The 15,310-nt window shown below is 39.4% G+C and overlaps 1 protein-coding gene across 3 annotated transcripts in view; it reads left to right on the top strand.

Annotated features, from left to right (window-relative positions):
* Positions 1 to 15,310, top strand: part of TBXAS1 (thromboxane A synthase 1) — a 237,952-nt gene that overhangs the window by 170,207 nt on the left and 52,435 nt on the right. For all 3 annotated transcript variants that reach the window (XM_015889542.3, XM_025172010.2, XM_025171937.2), the window contains exon 10: positions 11,778 to 12,065. In XM_015889542.3, the coding sequence (XP_015745028.1) occupies positions 11,778 to 12,065 (288 nt within the window). The remainder of the gene's footprint in view (positions 1 to 11,777; positions 12,066 to 15,310) is intronic.

Genomic DNA, 15,310 nt, shown 5'->3' with positions numbered 1-15,310 from the left:
AACTGCTGTAGAGAAGGGTGGAAGTCACTTCTTTAACTATCTTTTTTTTTCTTTAACTATTCTTTTCTGCACTTTTTCTTTTCTCCTTTTCTTCTTTTCTTTCTATACTTCTGTATGTAAAAGCTTTTAGTAGAAATTAATTTAAAAAAAAAGAAAATGAAGATTTGGAGAAAGGTTTGTATTTGTCCTTTATGTGACATAAAGTTTGCAATTTTCATTAATGAAGAATTGCATCCTGTGTAATCAGGCAGTGATTAAAATGACCAATGAGCAGGAGACACATGGCCCAGAGCAACCATGTCACAAGCAATAATGGAAAGGATTACTATCTACAACACCATAAAGTCAAGCTTTTGTTCTCTTGCAAAACTATGCTGGGCAAGAAGTTCTGTGATAGCAGCATCAGTTGGTTTTATGATAAATGCTTTGTAGTCATCCCCCCTCCAGGAAAAAGAATATATAATATTTAATTATATGTCTCTCAGTTTAGCACTGTTGTTACATTTTTCTATAACTCAATTATTGTGTAGATAAGCAAAGCTAAACAGAGTGTTATACACTGGTGGTTTTCTTTCAGTGAAGAAAAGATATGGAAGGTATGAAGTCAGTCTATCTATCATCTATCTATATCTATCTATCTATCTATCTATCTATCTATCTATCTATCTATCTATCTATCTATCACATTAATACCCCATCTTTTTCCCTATAGGATTTAAAAATGGTACATACGAGTCTAGTTTATTTCATCTTCATGCTATCTTATGAAGCTTAGAACCTATTTAATTTGTTTGCTTGATACTGTATGGCAATGTCACATGGATTTACTCCATGAAGTAAGCAATTTTCTCCACCATTTTTATCATATTAATATTATTGTTACTTAGAATTAAGAAGAAGCTAAAACTCTTTGGACCTTTCCCAAATGCAGCAATCTTCCATCCCAGCCTATGGTCATAGCAACAAAATATGATCAAGAAGCCAGGCTGGCTCTGAGGTCATCTGAGGAAGTTATTAGGTCTCAAGAGGGATCTACTTTTTGTTTCAAATGTTGACACGGAGCATGTTCCAGCATGAAAAGGTTGAGACAAAGGGAACAGGATCAGTGAAGTCAAGGGCAAAAGTGTAGGTCAAACAGGCGTGAATTGAAGAGACTAGAAACATGAGTGTAGCTTAGATATCAGGTTCTAAAGAAAATATGGCAGTCAGGAGAGGTCACAATGATGGACCACCTCCATAGATAGGACTTTTATCAACCAAAATGAGTTGTAATTAAAACTATAACTGGCTATAAATAGCATCCTTTTACTGTGGGCCTGTGGTACAGAAGATAAAAAGGAAAAACATGCAAAAAGAGGAACTAATTTTCTAAAGCGCCAACGGCTGATATTTCTTACAACCCAATATGCTTTGGAACTGTGGGCTCCTCCTTCCAAGGCATTAAACATTGTAAATACTTTACACATTAAAATGCTGAGAAGAAGCTGGAGCAATCTGTAGAAATAATAACAGCCTTTCATACATGAATGGATTCTTTTTCTAAGAATTGGAATGTCTAAAGTATTTATCACAATTAATGCCCCTGAAAAAGGAGCCCATGGTTCTGAAATGTGTTGGGTTGTTAAAAATATAAGCTATTTGTACTTGGAAGAGCTAGTTTCTCATTTTTTTTTTCTCAGAAGGTTAAGCACTCAGTCCTGACTGCTGATTACCCAGCACGTTATTTTCCTGAGTCCCTTAAAGAAGGCTTCTCATTTCACGTGGCCTTTTATCCCTGCTTTTAGGAAGATTGGTGTGGATGTTGCTTTGTCTTCTGTGATAGTACTAAGTGCCACGATATGAAGCATTCAGTGATCTTATAAATTAAATCAAGGGAAAAAAATATTCAATTTTCTTTTCATAATTTCTGTAACCAAAAATGTAGGGCCACCTTCCTTCTTTCCACTGACACACTTCCCAATTATGCAGGGATTTATTTCAAACAGCTGCAGCACAAACCATTAAAGCCGGAGTTCAAGGAAAGCTAAGTACACTTAAGCCATACTGAAATCAATGGAATTTCAGCACATCAGTTAAAATACTTATATCCAATTGATTTCATTTAATTTTGTCTGGATTGTGCCCTAAGGCTAGACCTGAGTTATAGTTTTGAAGAACTTAATATTGTTTTCCCATGATATACCTACTTATTACTCTTGTCCCATTGTCATCTCTGCTTCAACACCCAGAAACAAACATATTTTTGAAGGTTGGATGAAAGTCCATATTTGGGCAACATATACTATTTTCAATTGTCTGAAAAGAAATACTCTTATGTCCTGCCTTACAACTCACATCTAAGAAGGAAACCCTTCTTACAGATTCCTGTTTGAGTAATCTGTTGAAGATCTCTATGGGGTAATTAGAGTACTGAATGGCAAATGAAACTATAGATATAATGGATATAACAAAAATCTAATGGAAGAGAATCAGTGAGATACAGTCATTTTGGGATACAAACTTTATATAGGAAGGATAAAGAAGGACACATTGGGGGAGAAGTTGACTTCACATCAAGGAGGGTATAAAAACTAACATACTAGAAAACATTGGAAGACCAAATTCCTCATAGGATCATTATGGGTGGCATATCTGATCATAAGTGTAAAATAGACCTAGGGATACACTGTTGCACCTAAGCAGAGGGGAGACAAGCCTAGACTTAATTCTAAGTAGTGACAATGATCTGGTGCAAGATGTAGCCACTAACAGTGAACATAATGTTAATACAGTCAACATACACATGAATGGGAATTGCCAGCAGTGTGAACACAGTGACATTTGATTACAAAAGAGGAAACTTCTAAAAAATGAGGGCATTAGTGAAAACAATACTCAAAAATCCAGGAAGGGACGACCGTAGCATTCTAGTAATGTACAAGAGTCTGTAAAACTTTAGGGGATTTTGTGAGGGGAGAGCACAGTGGGGAAAAAAAATCTGCCTTCCCCAAAAGCTTGATGTTCGACAACAATCTTAAAGGAAACAGAACAAGCAAGATTGGAAGCAGAAAACCAGGCAAGGAAGCAGTTGGGCAGTGAAATGGTAAAGGGATGAAAGGGATTCTTGAGGAAAATATGGAGATCACAGAGAATGAATGAATTTGTTGCATCTGTCTTTAATAGAAAAGATACTGTACTGAGTCTGAATTGATTTTTCTCAGGGAAGGAATCTGAACAACTAAAATAAATTGGGATAAGAAGGGAAAATACGCTAGATCAGGGTTCCTCAACCTTGGTGACTTGAAGATGTGTGGACTACAACTCCCAGAATTCCCCAGCCAGCAAGGCTGGCTGGGGAATTCTGGGAGTTGTAATCCACACATCTTCAAGTCACCAAGGTTGAGGAACCCTGATCTAGATCATCTTGAGAGACTATACTTTAATGAGGACCTGATGACATCCACCCAAGTGTGGAAGAGCAGGCTGCTTAAGAAAATTGCAGACACCTGTGCTGCTGCCTTTCCCTCCCATGTGAACTTTTCCTCCAGCATCAGCGCAGTAGAATTGCCAATAAAGTAGCAGCCTTGACACAGGTGTGGGAGGAGAGGGGTGTTTTTGGAGCTCACCGTTGAATGGAGGTGCTGCTGCAGCCCAAAGAAAGAAGGCATTTTTTCCTTCAGAGGAAAGGGATGGTCCAGAGGAAAACTGGTGCAGAGAGCCAGCAAGGAAAAGCACAGGGGGCAAGAGCTCTATGTCCTGGCCATTGAAAAGCAACAACAGAGAAGACAAATCCCAGAGAGAGGAATTAAGATGGATGGGCTCTGTAAGAAGCAGACATTGATGCATAATAATATAGTAATAGTAATAGAGGCCACTGTTATAGTGACAGTAATAGTATTGAAGTAACAGCAACAGAAATAGAGCATAAATAATGTAAAGGTAATAGGAAGCATTCATATATATGTATGTACATATTAGTAAGTTTTACACATCACTTTTATAAAATACCTTTGTTTTACAAAAATAAAAAGTTTCCCCATCCCATATAGGGAGATATGAAGAAACCACCTGATCCAGGATCCGGTGCTATTGTGTCTCTCTTGAGTCTGGGTCAGTCTAATTGGGTATGGTTTAAAAAACAACCCGTCTCACCAAGAATTCTGAAAGAACTCAAATGTGAAATTTCCAACAGAACAAAGATTATGTATTGTCACTCAAATTAGGCTCTGGGCCAGAGGACAGGAAGGTAGCTAATGTGACACTGATTTTTAAAAAGAGACCCAGGGATGTTCCAGGAAATTATAGATCAGTAAGTTTATAGTTCCAGTCAAGCTGATAGAAACAGTAATTGAAGAAAAAAATAACTAGCTACCCAGAGGAACAAGCTTTGCTGTAGGAAAATCAGCATGGAAAAGAAAATCTGCCTCACCAACCTTTTGGAATTTCTGGGCAGTATCAAAATCCATGTGAATGTAGATAATCCTATTGACATTATGTATTTAGTTTTTCAAAAAAGTCTTTAACAATGTTCTTCATCAAAGGCTCCTGAATAAACTTAGTGGTCATGGGATAAGAGGCCAGCTCTTTTATAGATTGCTAAGTGGTTAACAAGCAGAAGGCAAAGAATAGGAATAAATGAACAGTTTTCTCAGTGGAGGGAAGTAAAAAGAAGACTCCATCAAGGATCTGTCTTGGCACCAGTGTTTTTAACTTGCTTGGAAATGATCTTGGATTAGAGATAAGCAGTGAACTGGTCAAGCCTGTGGGTGATAAAATGAAGAACTACAGAGGTATCTCTTTAAACTGGGTGGATGGTTAACCAAAAGATAAATAAATGCAATTTAAGTAAAGGTAAACTAATGCACATTGGGACACATAGCAGTAACTTCACATACACATTAATGGGATCTGAATTATCTCTAACCAGGAAAATGATTTCAGGGCGATAGTGGAAAACTCAGTGAAGAAGCCAACTCTTTGTACAGCAGCTACAAAGGCAGTCTTCATGCTAGGAACCATTAGGAAAGGGAGTGAAAATAAAAATGCTAACTTTCTAATGCTCTTGTTGAATCTATGGTATGTTTACATCTGAAGCATTGTGCATAGTTCTAGTCATAGATGACAGGTCCATCAGTAGCTTCTGGTCTTGAAGACTCAGTGTTCCTCCAAATGTTGGTTGCAAGGGAACAACAGTTGGAGAAGAATATTTATTTATCCTGCTTGCAAACACCCGAGGGGGATCTGTTTGGCCACTGTGAGAACCTGAATCTTAGGCCAAGATGAGCCTCGGCCAGATCTAGCAGGGCAGTTCTTATGTTCCATGAATATAAAAGCTGAATTAATATTAAGTGACCAAGTAATGCAAGTAAGAGAGCCTATTTGGTGTAGTGGTTAAGGCATCAGGCTAGAAACTGGGAGACTGTGAGTTCTAGTCCTGCCTAAGGCACAAAGTCAGCTGGGCAATCTTGGGCCAGTCACTTTCTCTCAGCCCTAGGAAGGAGGCAGTGGCAAACCACTTCTGAAAAACCTTGCCAAGAAAACTGCAGGGACTTGTCCAGGCAGTCTCTGAGAATTGGACACGATTGAATGGATTTTTTTTAAAAAAAAATGCAAGTAAAGGAGGCAAAATATCTATACTATGGGTTGGATTTTTAATTTTTTTTTCTACAAAACTTATTTTCTTTTTCTATTTCTTCCAATACTTCTGTTTATCTTTAAAATGGGGGCAAGAGAGCCTAACTGAGATCATTATGCCCCATTCCCATTGAATATTCCTTCCCTCTGTACCTGTTAAAATCCCTAAATCCATGTCACGTATTACCCACAAATATACATAAAGGTAAATAAATGCAGGTTGAGTGGGTTCAGTGGCACAGTGGAAGAGAAGAAATGGTTTACAGATCTTCTTCCAAAGCAAGGTTTTAATGTGCCACTGCCCACCCACTTAGGTGGACTGCAATAATCCTCTCTTGGTGCACTCACAGAAAATCTAGGATTCAACCTGAACATATAAAACCCTTTTATTACAGTCACAAAAATCTAAATGAGACAAAGAACAGCTTCTACCAAACTATAGAGTCCTGTCATATATTAGGCTAACGCAGAATTAAATTCTAAATTTCCTTGTCCTATCCTTGCGTCGCTGGTAGCTGCCCTATTCTCAGCCTTATCTCCTATGGCCACTTGCATAACATTTGTAGAACAGAATTCCCTATTCCCCAGCCTTCCTCTTCCTGCCTTGCTGTCTTCAACCCTGGCAAACTGTTGACTAGAATTGGATATATTTTTCTGGGGATCAAATCAGACTTGCTACACGAGTCCATTGGAATTGGGTAGCCAATAAATTCAAAGGAATGAATGAATGAACAAACTAGATAGATAGAAAGATAGATATTAGAACTCTCAATGCCCTTCCCAACATGACTCCTTTTTTCCCTCCTCTCCTGGGCATAATTTCAAAAGGCTTTAATTAGCTATAGTTTGCTATTTTGCTGAAATTAAGGAATGATGATTACTGAATGGGAACAAGATAAGAGGTTGCAGTATTGTTCAGGGTACATTTAATATCATGACTTGTACTGAATATGGTAGCCTGAGCCTCCCAGATCAAGCATAATGAGGAGACATGGAGATTCTGGGTTTTTACTAAAAATTGTGGAAAAAAGGAGCATTTACATAAGGCTGAGGCTTATTCATAACTCATCTTGTAAACGGTTTAATTGGGCCATTGGAATATAGCTGCAAAGAAAATTGTCTTGTACGTTGTGATGGGAATTTTGCAAAACACTACCTAGGTGGAATATGGTGCCTTTTTCTCCACTCAGAATGACAATTGCAGAAATATAGTGCTTCAGTATCAATCAATACCCTTTATTACCATCATTGACCAGAATTTAGTGCTTCGATATTGTTTTTCCATTGGAAAAACAATGTCCAGCCAAGCCCAGATTACTTTCATATAGCATTGCTATCTTAATCATTATGGACTATCCATGTTGGATGTTAAGAGACAATGCAGTTCATCAGGGAAATGGGTTGCAAGGCTTGAGAACGGCTAAGCCAATTAATTCCTCGGAATTTAGAATGAGAGCCCAGAATTGGTTTTGTTGACCACCCCCCCTCCAAGGAACTTAATGGATGGCCTTTCCTTCTAGCTGAGTCATACCACTTAACCACATGTGAAGTCAAAGTGCAGTATGTTAAATATTTCTGTTCCTTTGTTTCTCACCATTCTTGTGTCAATGATCTGATAAAATCCTTTGACATATATAATAAATGATTCCATCATACCCTTATCTCATCTGCCCTTTTCTCCTGCCTCCTCCCCTCTCTCTGTTTATTTCCTATCATGATTTCAGGAATGTAATTTGAAATATTTCTTTTGCTCTTTTTAACTATTATAAAGAATCATAACCAGCTTTTCAGCTTACGCTAGCATCTGAAGTAATTGTAGCTTTGCACCCATTTTGCATCTCTTGTTTCTTTCTGACAGATTACGCAAGAGATTCAGGAACTGAAAACAACTTAATGCCATAATGTACTTATTGGTGCATGGCAAAAGGGACTAAGTGTCCACACCAGCTTTAATAATTGTTGTCAAGTAGATTTCTGTTGAAAGTTGCTTTTTCAAGGATTAATATTCCATGCACAGGGCAAGAGCTGAATGGTGTGTTGAGCTACAACTGGCGGTAAAAATGTGAGATGGCGGACAGCATTGGCGTTAAGGCAGATTATTGGTAAAATCTGAAGCAGCCAAAATCTAAGGAATCACAGATCTAGTTGGACACTCCCAAGCACTTTTTAGGTTTGTGCCTCTTGATCAGCTCATATACACATGCACATACACACACACCATTCACAAGCCCCTGAGTATATCTGAGCTATTTAGATCCGTGTAAACTTTAGGGAAACCTGATATAAAAAATAAAGTAAGGTTAATGAATCTTTTGAGAGCCAGTTTGGTGTAGTGGTTAAGGCACCAGGCTAGAAACCAGGAGACAGTGAGTTCTAGTTCTGCCTTAGACACAAAGCCAGCTGGGTGACCTTGGGCCAGTCACTCTCTCTCAGCCCTAGGAAGGAGGCAAGGGCAAACCACTTCCAAAAACTTGCCAAGGAAATTGCAGGGACTAGTCCAGGCAGTCACCAGGAGTCAAAAACTGACTTGAAGGCATACAACACCCCCCTCCCCCCAAAAAACCCTCCAAATCTTATAAACAGGCAAAGGGGGGGGGGGAATCTTTACTGTGTTGCATCTAATATCAGCACAAACAAATGTTATATGGAATATGCCCACCAAATCAAAAATGTGAGTCACTCTTAAAATTAATCCAAAATCTGTAGATGGATCATAGCTTTAATAGGACCAGCCAAAAGACATGAAAATATATCCAGTCTTTCTGATTCTCCACACCCCCCCCAAAAAACCCTTTGCATACTTTTTTGTGTCATTTAGATTAACATGGATTTTGGATTTTTTCCCCCACATGGAGATACTATACTTGTTAGTCTTTTTTTTTTTTTTTTTAATCTTACGGACATGTACAGCGGTACCTCTACTTACGAACTTAATCCGTTCCGTGACTCTGATCGCAAGTCGAGTTGGTCGCAAGTCGAAGTAAATTTTCCCATAAGGTTCAGTGTAATTACCATTCCAGCGTCCGCGGACCATGCGTTGGGGCGGAAAAACGGCCGCAGACCTCGTGTCAGGGGCGGAAAAATGGCCGCGGACCATGTGGAACGGGTGGAAAATGGCCGCAGACCACGTGGAATGGGCGGAAAAATGGCCGCGGACCACATGGTACGGGCAGAAAAATGGTCGCGGACCATGTGGATCAGGCGGAAAAATGGCCGCGGACCGCGTGGAATGGGCGGAAAAATGGCCGCGGACCGCGTGGAATGGGCGGAAAATGGCCACAGACCACATGGAACGGGCGGAAAATGGCCGCGGATCCGGTTCATAAGTCGAGGCGAGTTCGCAAGTAGAGGTAAAGTTTTGGGGCCAGAGCTGATCGTATCTCGAAAAATTCGTAAGTAGGGGCGTTTGTAAGTAGAGGTACCACTGTATCATTCTTTACTTTGTAATATTGTTTCTCACTGTTTTTAATATATGCCTCCCAGGGTCTTTATGAAGTTGGGCAGCCTTATAATTTTGACAAACACACACTTTCAAGTTTGTTTAAATCAAACTTGGCCAATAGAAACATGGAGAAACATTTGTCATTAGTGGGGAAAATGAATGAAAGTTAAAAGATTATAAGGCAAATATTTCTCATAGCATGCTGGAGGAAATAGAGAGGAAGTTGTATAGGCTGTCCCTGAAAAACACATCATTATACATCATTGAGTATCTTGATCCTTGATGCATAAATTTTAAGAGTAGGATCTGGAAACCCAGGTTCAAATCCATCCTTAGCTACAGAAACTTACTGGGACACATTTGACCAATCACTTTCTCTCAGCCCAGTCTACTTTACAGGGATGTTGTGAAGATTAAAGGAAGGAAGATCCCCTTGTAAACTGACTTGAGCTCCTAGAGAAAAGGCAGGATATGAATCTAACGATTACACAGAATTATGGAGGAGTAAAGGCTAGTGTGTCAGGTCACTCTCACTTTCGTAAAATCGTAAAAACTGATAGCTAAACCAAAGGCAGGTTTGGGAGAAAGGAGCTGAAAACAGGAGAATGTCATATGCATTGCTGAGTCAGCACAACCTTAATGTTATTTTAAAGGCCTTTGTTTAAGGGAGCGGATATACCCTGCTAAGTTAAAAAAGGCAAGAGGTATCTAAAGTGTTCAGGGATTATTTTCAATATTCAAAGAAGCATATAGCAAAAGAGATAGGCTTTGTGCTAATTCTAGGTATAGGACCCTAAGTTTAACAGAGGCTACTTGCTGAATGTTCCTTTTTTGTTGTTGTATATCCGCAATCGTGACTGATTCTGTGGTGACTGCCTGGATGAGTCCCTGCAGTTTTCAAGGCAAGGTGTTTCAGAAGTGGTTTGCCATGGCCTCCTTCCTAGAGCAGAGCCCAGCTGGCGAGCGCAGGAGGCGGGGTTTCCGTTGCTTCACGCCTTTTTTGGGCGTGCGCGGCTTCCGTGTTACTGGCAGCTGGTCCTGTCTCCTTTGCAAGGCGCCGCCAGCATTTTTCCTCCCACCAGGGTGAGAGTACCCATTTATCTACTCACGTTAAGTTTTCGAGCTGCTGGGTTGGCAGGAGCTAGGGAGGAAGCAGGAGCTCACTCTGCTGCGCGGAGCTGGGCTCGAACCACTGAAGTGTCAACCATTTCTGGCCAGCAACTTTCAGCGTCATTAAGCCGCTGTGCCACCACGTCCCCCTGAATGTTCCTAGGTCCATGTTTTGTGATAAATAACAGTGTGGGTGTTTTTGCTTTGTTTTGTTTTTTGACATAGCATAATATGTATGAAGGTGGTGAGTAATCTTGGGAGAGTTTATATGCCCCCCCCCCCAAAGTCACTAGCCAGTCTCATAATAGCTGCTGAAAAGTAGAAGCAAAATGAGCCAGCAATCACGTTGCCTACACAAGTCATTGCTGGCCTGCAAGAGTGGCTCTGGCTTGTCCAACAAACCAACAGTAAAGGAAATCATAGGTTACGTGATTTGTGGATGCTGTCTTAATGCATTTATTGATGATAGCTGGGCATGGAGCTTTCCCACTTCAGAGATAGTGTTAAGGACTCGACCCATAAAGATTTGGAATCTGATCCCAAATTCAGGCTGCTGGACTGCTTTTCAGAAAAAAGAAAATTGAAAGAAAAAAACACAGTCTTCTCCAGATTGCGTTTAGTTCAGCTGGGCAGAGGAAGGAGGCCTTCTGGACTTTATATGAAGAGTTAGGTAACTTTTCCTCCAAGAGATGAATTACATCTTCCTCACTGCTACATATTCAGCTCACAGGGCTTGCCACCATGATGCAGTAAAGTCACCAAGGAGGACGGAACTAAATTTTGAAGGCTGATTCCACCCCTCTCCATGTACATGGCTCTTGTATCAGCCTCCCAAGTAGACCATACAAGAAACATGACAACTGAACTAATTCTACTTCATTGTTAACAGAATCTTGCAAGTCTGAAACTACAAATCTCCCACTGCTATCCCTTTTTACCACCTGATCAGTTAGGGCGGATCCTTTCTACGTTTCTTTCTCTGCCCCTTACTCAGTTGCAGGCTCCTCCCCCTTTTATCTCTTTGCTCCCTCGGCAGCATCTCTTCCCTCCTCTTCCAAGGTCATTCTTACATTCCATTACTTCTTGTGATTTCTTTGTTTTAGGTTTAACGTTAGCCAAGCAACAACAGTAAAAATAATGCAAAACTTGCAGCACTGAAAACAGTAATTTTGCTAGCAAATATCAGTGATTCAATCCTGGGGAAGAAATGTGACATATGGGCTGTGGGTTACCCACCTCTGCTTTTGAAAAGAGACTGGAAAATGTGGGTGTAATTATTTAGCAATGAAGAAAAGAGGCCTTGCTGTCTTCTACAGAAAAGATATTTCATGGAGGGAGTAAGAATAAATATATGTCCATGTGGTTGGTAACTTGCTGTTCAACTAATACCTTCTTTTGCATTGCCGGGGCACAGCCATCTTACTCTGTGGTGCCAAAAAATCAGGAGTCTGGTAGCACCTTTTCTGACTAACAAATGTTATTAAAAGGCATAGGCATCCATGAGCTGCAGCTCACTTCAGTTCCATATATTTATAGTTTTTAATTTTTTTTTACGTGGGAATACGTGCTACCAGACTCCTGATTTTTAATTTGTTGACAATATGCTTTACAGAGACGCAGAGACTTTCTCCAGTTGATGCTCGATGTGCGGATCCCTACCAGTGACATTGCCATGGAACAGCCTGACACAGTTCACCAAGCTGATTCTTCTGAAGCTCTGCCGAAAAAGCAGCAGGCGTTGTTGAGTGATGATGAGATAGCTGGACAAGCCTCCTTGTTCCTGATTGCTGGCTATGAAACCAGCAACAGCACGCTTTCCTTTGGCACTTACCTGCTAGCCACCAATCCTCAGTGCCAGGAGAAGCTGCTCCAAGAGGTAGATGACTTCTTTTCAAAACATGTAAGTATGCATTCCGGCTGCCATTTAGACAAAGGGTGGGGACAGAATTCTTCAGGGAGAGAGAGAGAGAGAGAACCCCCTTGATAAAATCAAGCAATGAAGATTATTTCAAATGTGGATTACATGCCCAGTGTGTGTAATAAAATGCATATTTCAATCAAAATAAAGCCATCTGTCAGATCAAGGCAAATCCATGCCCACTTCTGTGAACTTTATTGTGAGCAAAACAATATAGCCGGATCAGTTACAGATGGAGGGTCAGTGCTGCCTATCTCTGTAAAGGGAGAAGATTCTTTTTAATACTTTCATGGGCCATAAGTGTCTGTCTGCCTCTCAAGTGCATACATCCTGTTGCAGGTTCACAGACCTGGTTCATCACCTAACTGGACCATTCATCTGTTTGCTCTATCAACTGGCTAACTGATCATTTCAGACAAAAACCTTTCCCAGTCCTTTTAAAGGATTCCAAGTATTAAACTTGGGGATCGTTTGCATATACTCTGATAGTGACTACAGTACATCACCTGGCCAATGCCCTGCACTTTCAGTTTTTCACAGTAGTTTTACTCATTGTTTGTTAAACAACTTTCTAAGAATATTCGTCAGTGTCTTAGAACATTTCAGAAATAGGCATTATTTGGATATTCCTTCCTATTTCTCTCCTCCTCTTCCTCCCACCCCCCACCAGTACCTATCTAGTACCAGCTTCTCCTTGTTATTCTCAAGATGAACATAGAGGTGGTTCAGATCAGAAGAGGTAGATCCAGCTTTGCTCCCATTCTCTCTGGGGGAGGAATGATCAACCTCAAGCTCCAAAACTGGCTGTACCCCTCGAGAAGCGTGGATGCTGCCTCATCATTGCTCTCAGCTGCAATTTCTAATGTGATAAAAGGAAGAAGAATTACCAAATGCTTTACTTTATTGATTGGCCATTAGGCCATATCGGAATATAAAATACAGAACAACAACAAGACCGTGTGTTACAAAAACATGCAGAACTAAAAGGAAATGCAAATCATATTTCTGGATCATCCCTACAATTTACCCCCATCAGATCCATATATGTAGTTCTCAACTGTACTGTTTTCTTCAGATAAAGGGCCACGTTATATGTAAGATTTGGGGAACAATCACTAATAGTATTTGATTTTAATTAAATGTAAAGGCAAAGGAAATAACCATTACTTTTGTTCTGGCCCCACCCACTTTTCTATCTTGAATTCATCTGCTTTTGAAGTATGGCCTGTAGCATTCTGCTCAACAGCTCAGCGCAGCTCTTGGTTCCCAAAAGTTGTGCCTCCACTCCTATGGCCGTGACCATGGCTGGAGGAATGTTTCTCTCATCTTTTACTGACGTTGTTGCTGTTTGAGGAACAAAAGTACATTTCAAGGTCTATCCCTATCCCAAAGTCAGTGATACATTGGCCAAATTCACACATAATGGTAAGCCATGATTTCATACTGTGTGCATAAGCACTCAAGCATCCTCTCTATCAGAATTTAGTCTGTTCCATTGTGGGTTTGATATCATAGCAATTATAGCCTCAGATAAAACCCTTAAGGAAAACCCCTTTTCCTTCCATGGAGTTCCCAGACAAAATGAAAAACAAAGATTTTTGTGGATCAGCCCACCTATTGTAATACTTTATATTTTAGGTCATTATGCAGTGAACCATTTAGAAGCAGAAGCAGCTTTCTCTGACTGTTAAAAGAAATTGAATTTAATAGTTACAGAGATGATGTTATCAAGGAACCACCCAAGACAGATTGCATATATTTAGTGACATTCATGTAGTCTCAAAGCACTTTACACCCAGAAGCTGGCAACTACAGAGGCTTAGATTTCTTGAGTCAATATGTTGCTGAAAAGGCTTGCATGTATCAAGAGAGACTGCAGTGTAAATAGATGTTAGAAGAAGAGTTCCAGAGGTGAAAGAAGCTATTGCTCATACACAGGCACACAGCAAAAACAAGGGCAGCCAATAGATATAATTTTGTCTGTCCAAAAACAAAAACACCAAAGCACGTTGATTTCTTTATTTGTGCTCTACACTTTAGAGCCTCTGGTGTGAGCAAAGGAGTTTTATAGCTTAGGAAAAAAAAAAACAAAGCCTCCAGTCCTTTCCTAGGGAAAACAAGTGCCAATCTACATTTTTTAAAAGATCACTGTTTAGCAGAATTTAAATGTTTGCCTGAATCACTGGGAAGATTTCCATTTTAAGGGTGAAGATTGTCAAATTTCTGTAGCTCCTCTCATCAAATCAGCAGAAGGGAAGTATATTCTGCCTGTCAAGATGATGAAGGGTAAAGTCTCAAAGATTAGACTGACAGATATTTCTACTATTCCCTTCCCTTTGACTTACATAGCTGTACACCTGCCATAGTTTTTTCTCTTTTCGGTGCTACTCAGCACATCCACCTAGAAAATAAAGGGCATATGTAAATTCAGTTTAGGCTATATTCAAGAAAATGCATCTTTATTACAGAGGATATTGAATCAGGGATAGAGTTTCTAAAGTACATTCCAGCCAAATCAATCAATCAATCAATCAATCAATCAATCAATCAATCTATCTATCTATCTATCTATCTATCTATCTATCTATCTATCTATCTTTCTTTCTTTCTTTCTTTCTTTCTTTCTTTCTTTCTTTCTTTCTTTCTTTCTTTCTTTCTTCTCTGCTTAATGGTCTTTTTTGCAAGCAAAAAAAAAAAAAGACATATTTTAAGATCTCTTAAAGATGACTTAAGATCTCTGTCCTATCAATGAATTTTTGAGAAATGTGCACAGGATTTTAATTTTAATGCCAAAGATTTTTCTCAGCTTTCAAAGCTGTGTGTGAAATGAGATATTTTAAGATATATTTTATAATGATATTCTGGTGTTTTTAAGCCATCAGATTCTTTTGCTACAAACTGTACATTTTCTGGATGATGTAGAAATGCCTTAGTCATTTTAGGGGAATGCAAAATATTTGGAAGATTTTGCTTTGAGGGGGAGAATTATAAACACCTCATACAGATATTCCTAGTAAATAGGATGTTTTATATTCTAAGTCAGTCAGAAGAGACTTAATACTGGTGACCTAGGCATTGTAATGAGTAAACTAATCTATTGATTAGGTTATATTGTTTTAAAAATATATAATAACAGTAAACCTTGAATATTTTCTGGTAATTGAATACAGTGCAATTTCATACTTCTGTAAAGTATTCCAGAATGAAATTTGGAAGGCTGGAAATCT

The sequence above is a fragment of the Python bivittatus genome, unplaced genomic scaffold, assembly GCF_059951505.1.
Source record: "Python bivittatus isolate LINGU-HERP-01145 unplaced genomic scaffold, Pbiv_v1 ctg000330_np1212, whole genome shotgun sequence".
Taxonomy (NCBI): Eukaryota; Metazoa; Chordata; class Lepidosauria; order Squamata; family Pythonidae; genus Python; species Python bivittatus.
Note: the sequence above shows the minus strand (reverse complement) of the source record. Positions and strands in the feature narration are given on the sequence as shown.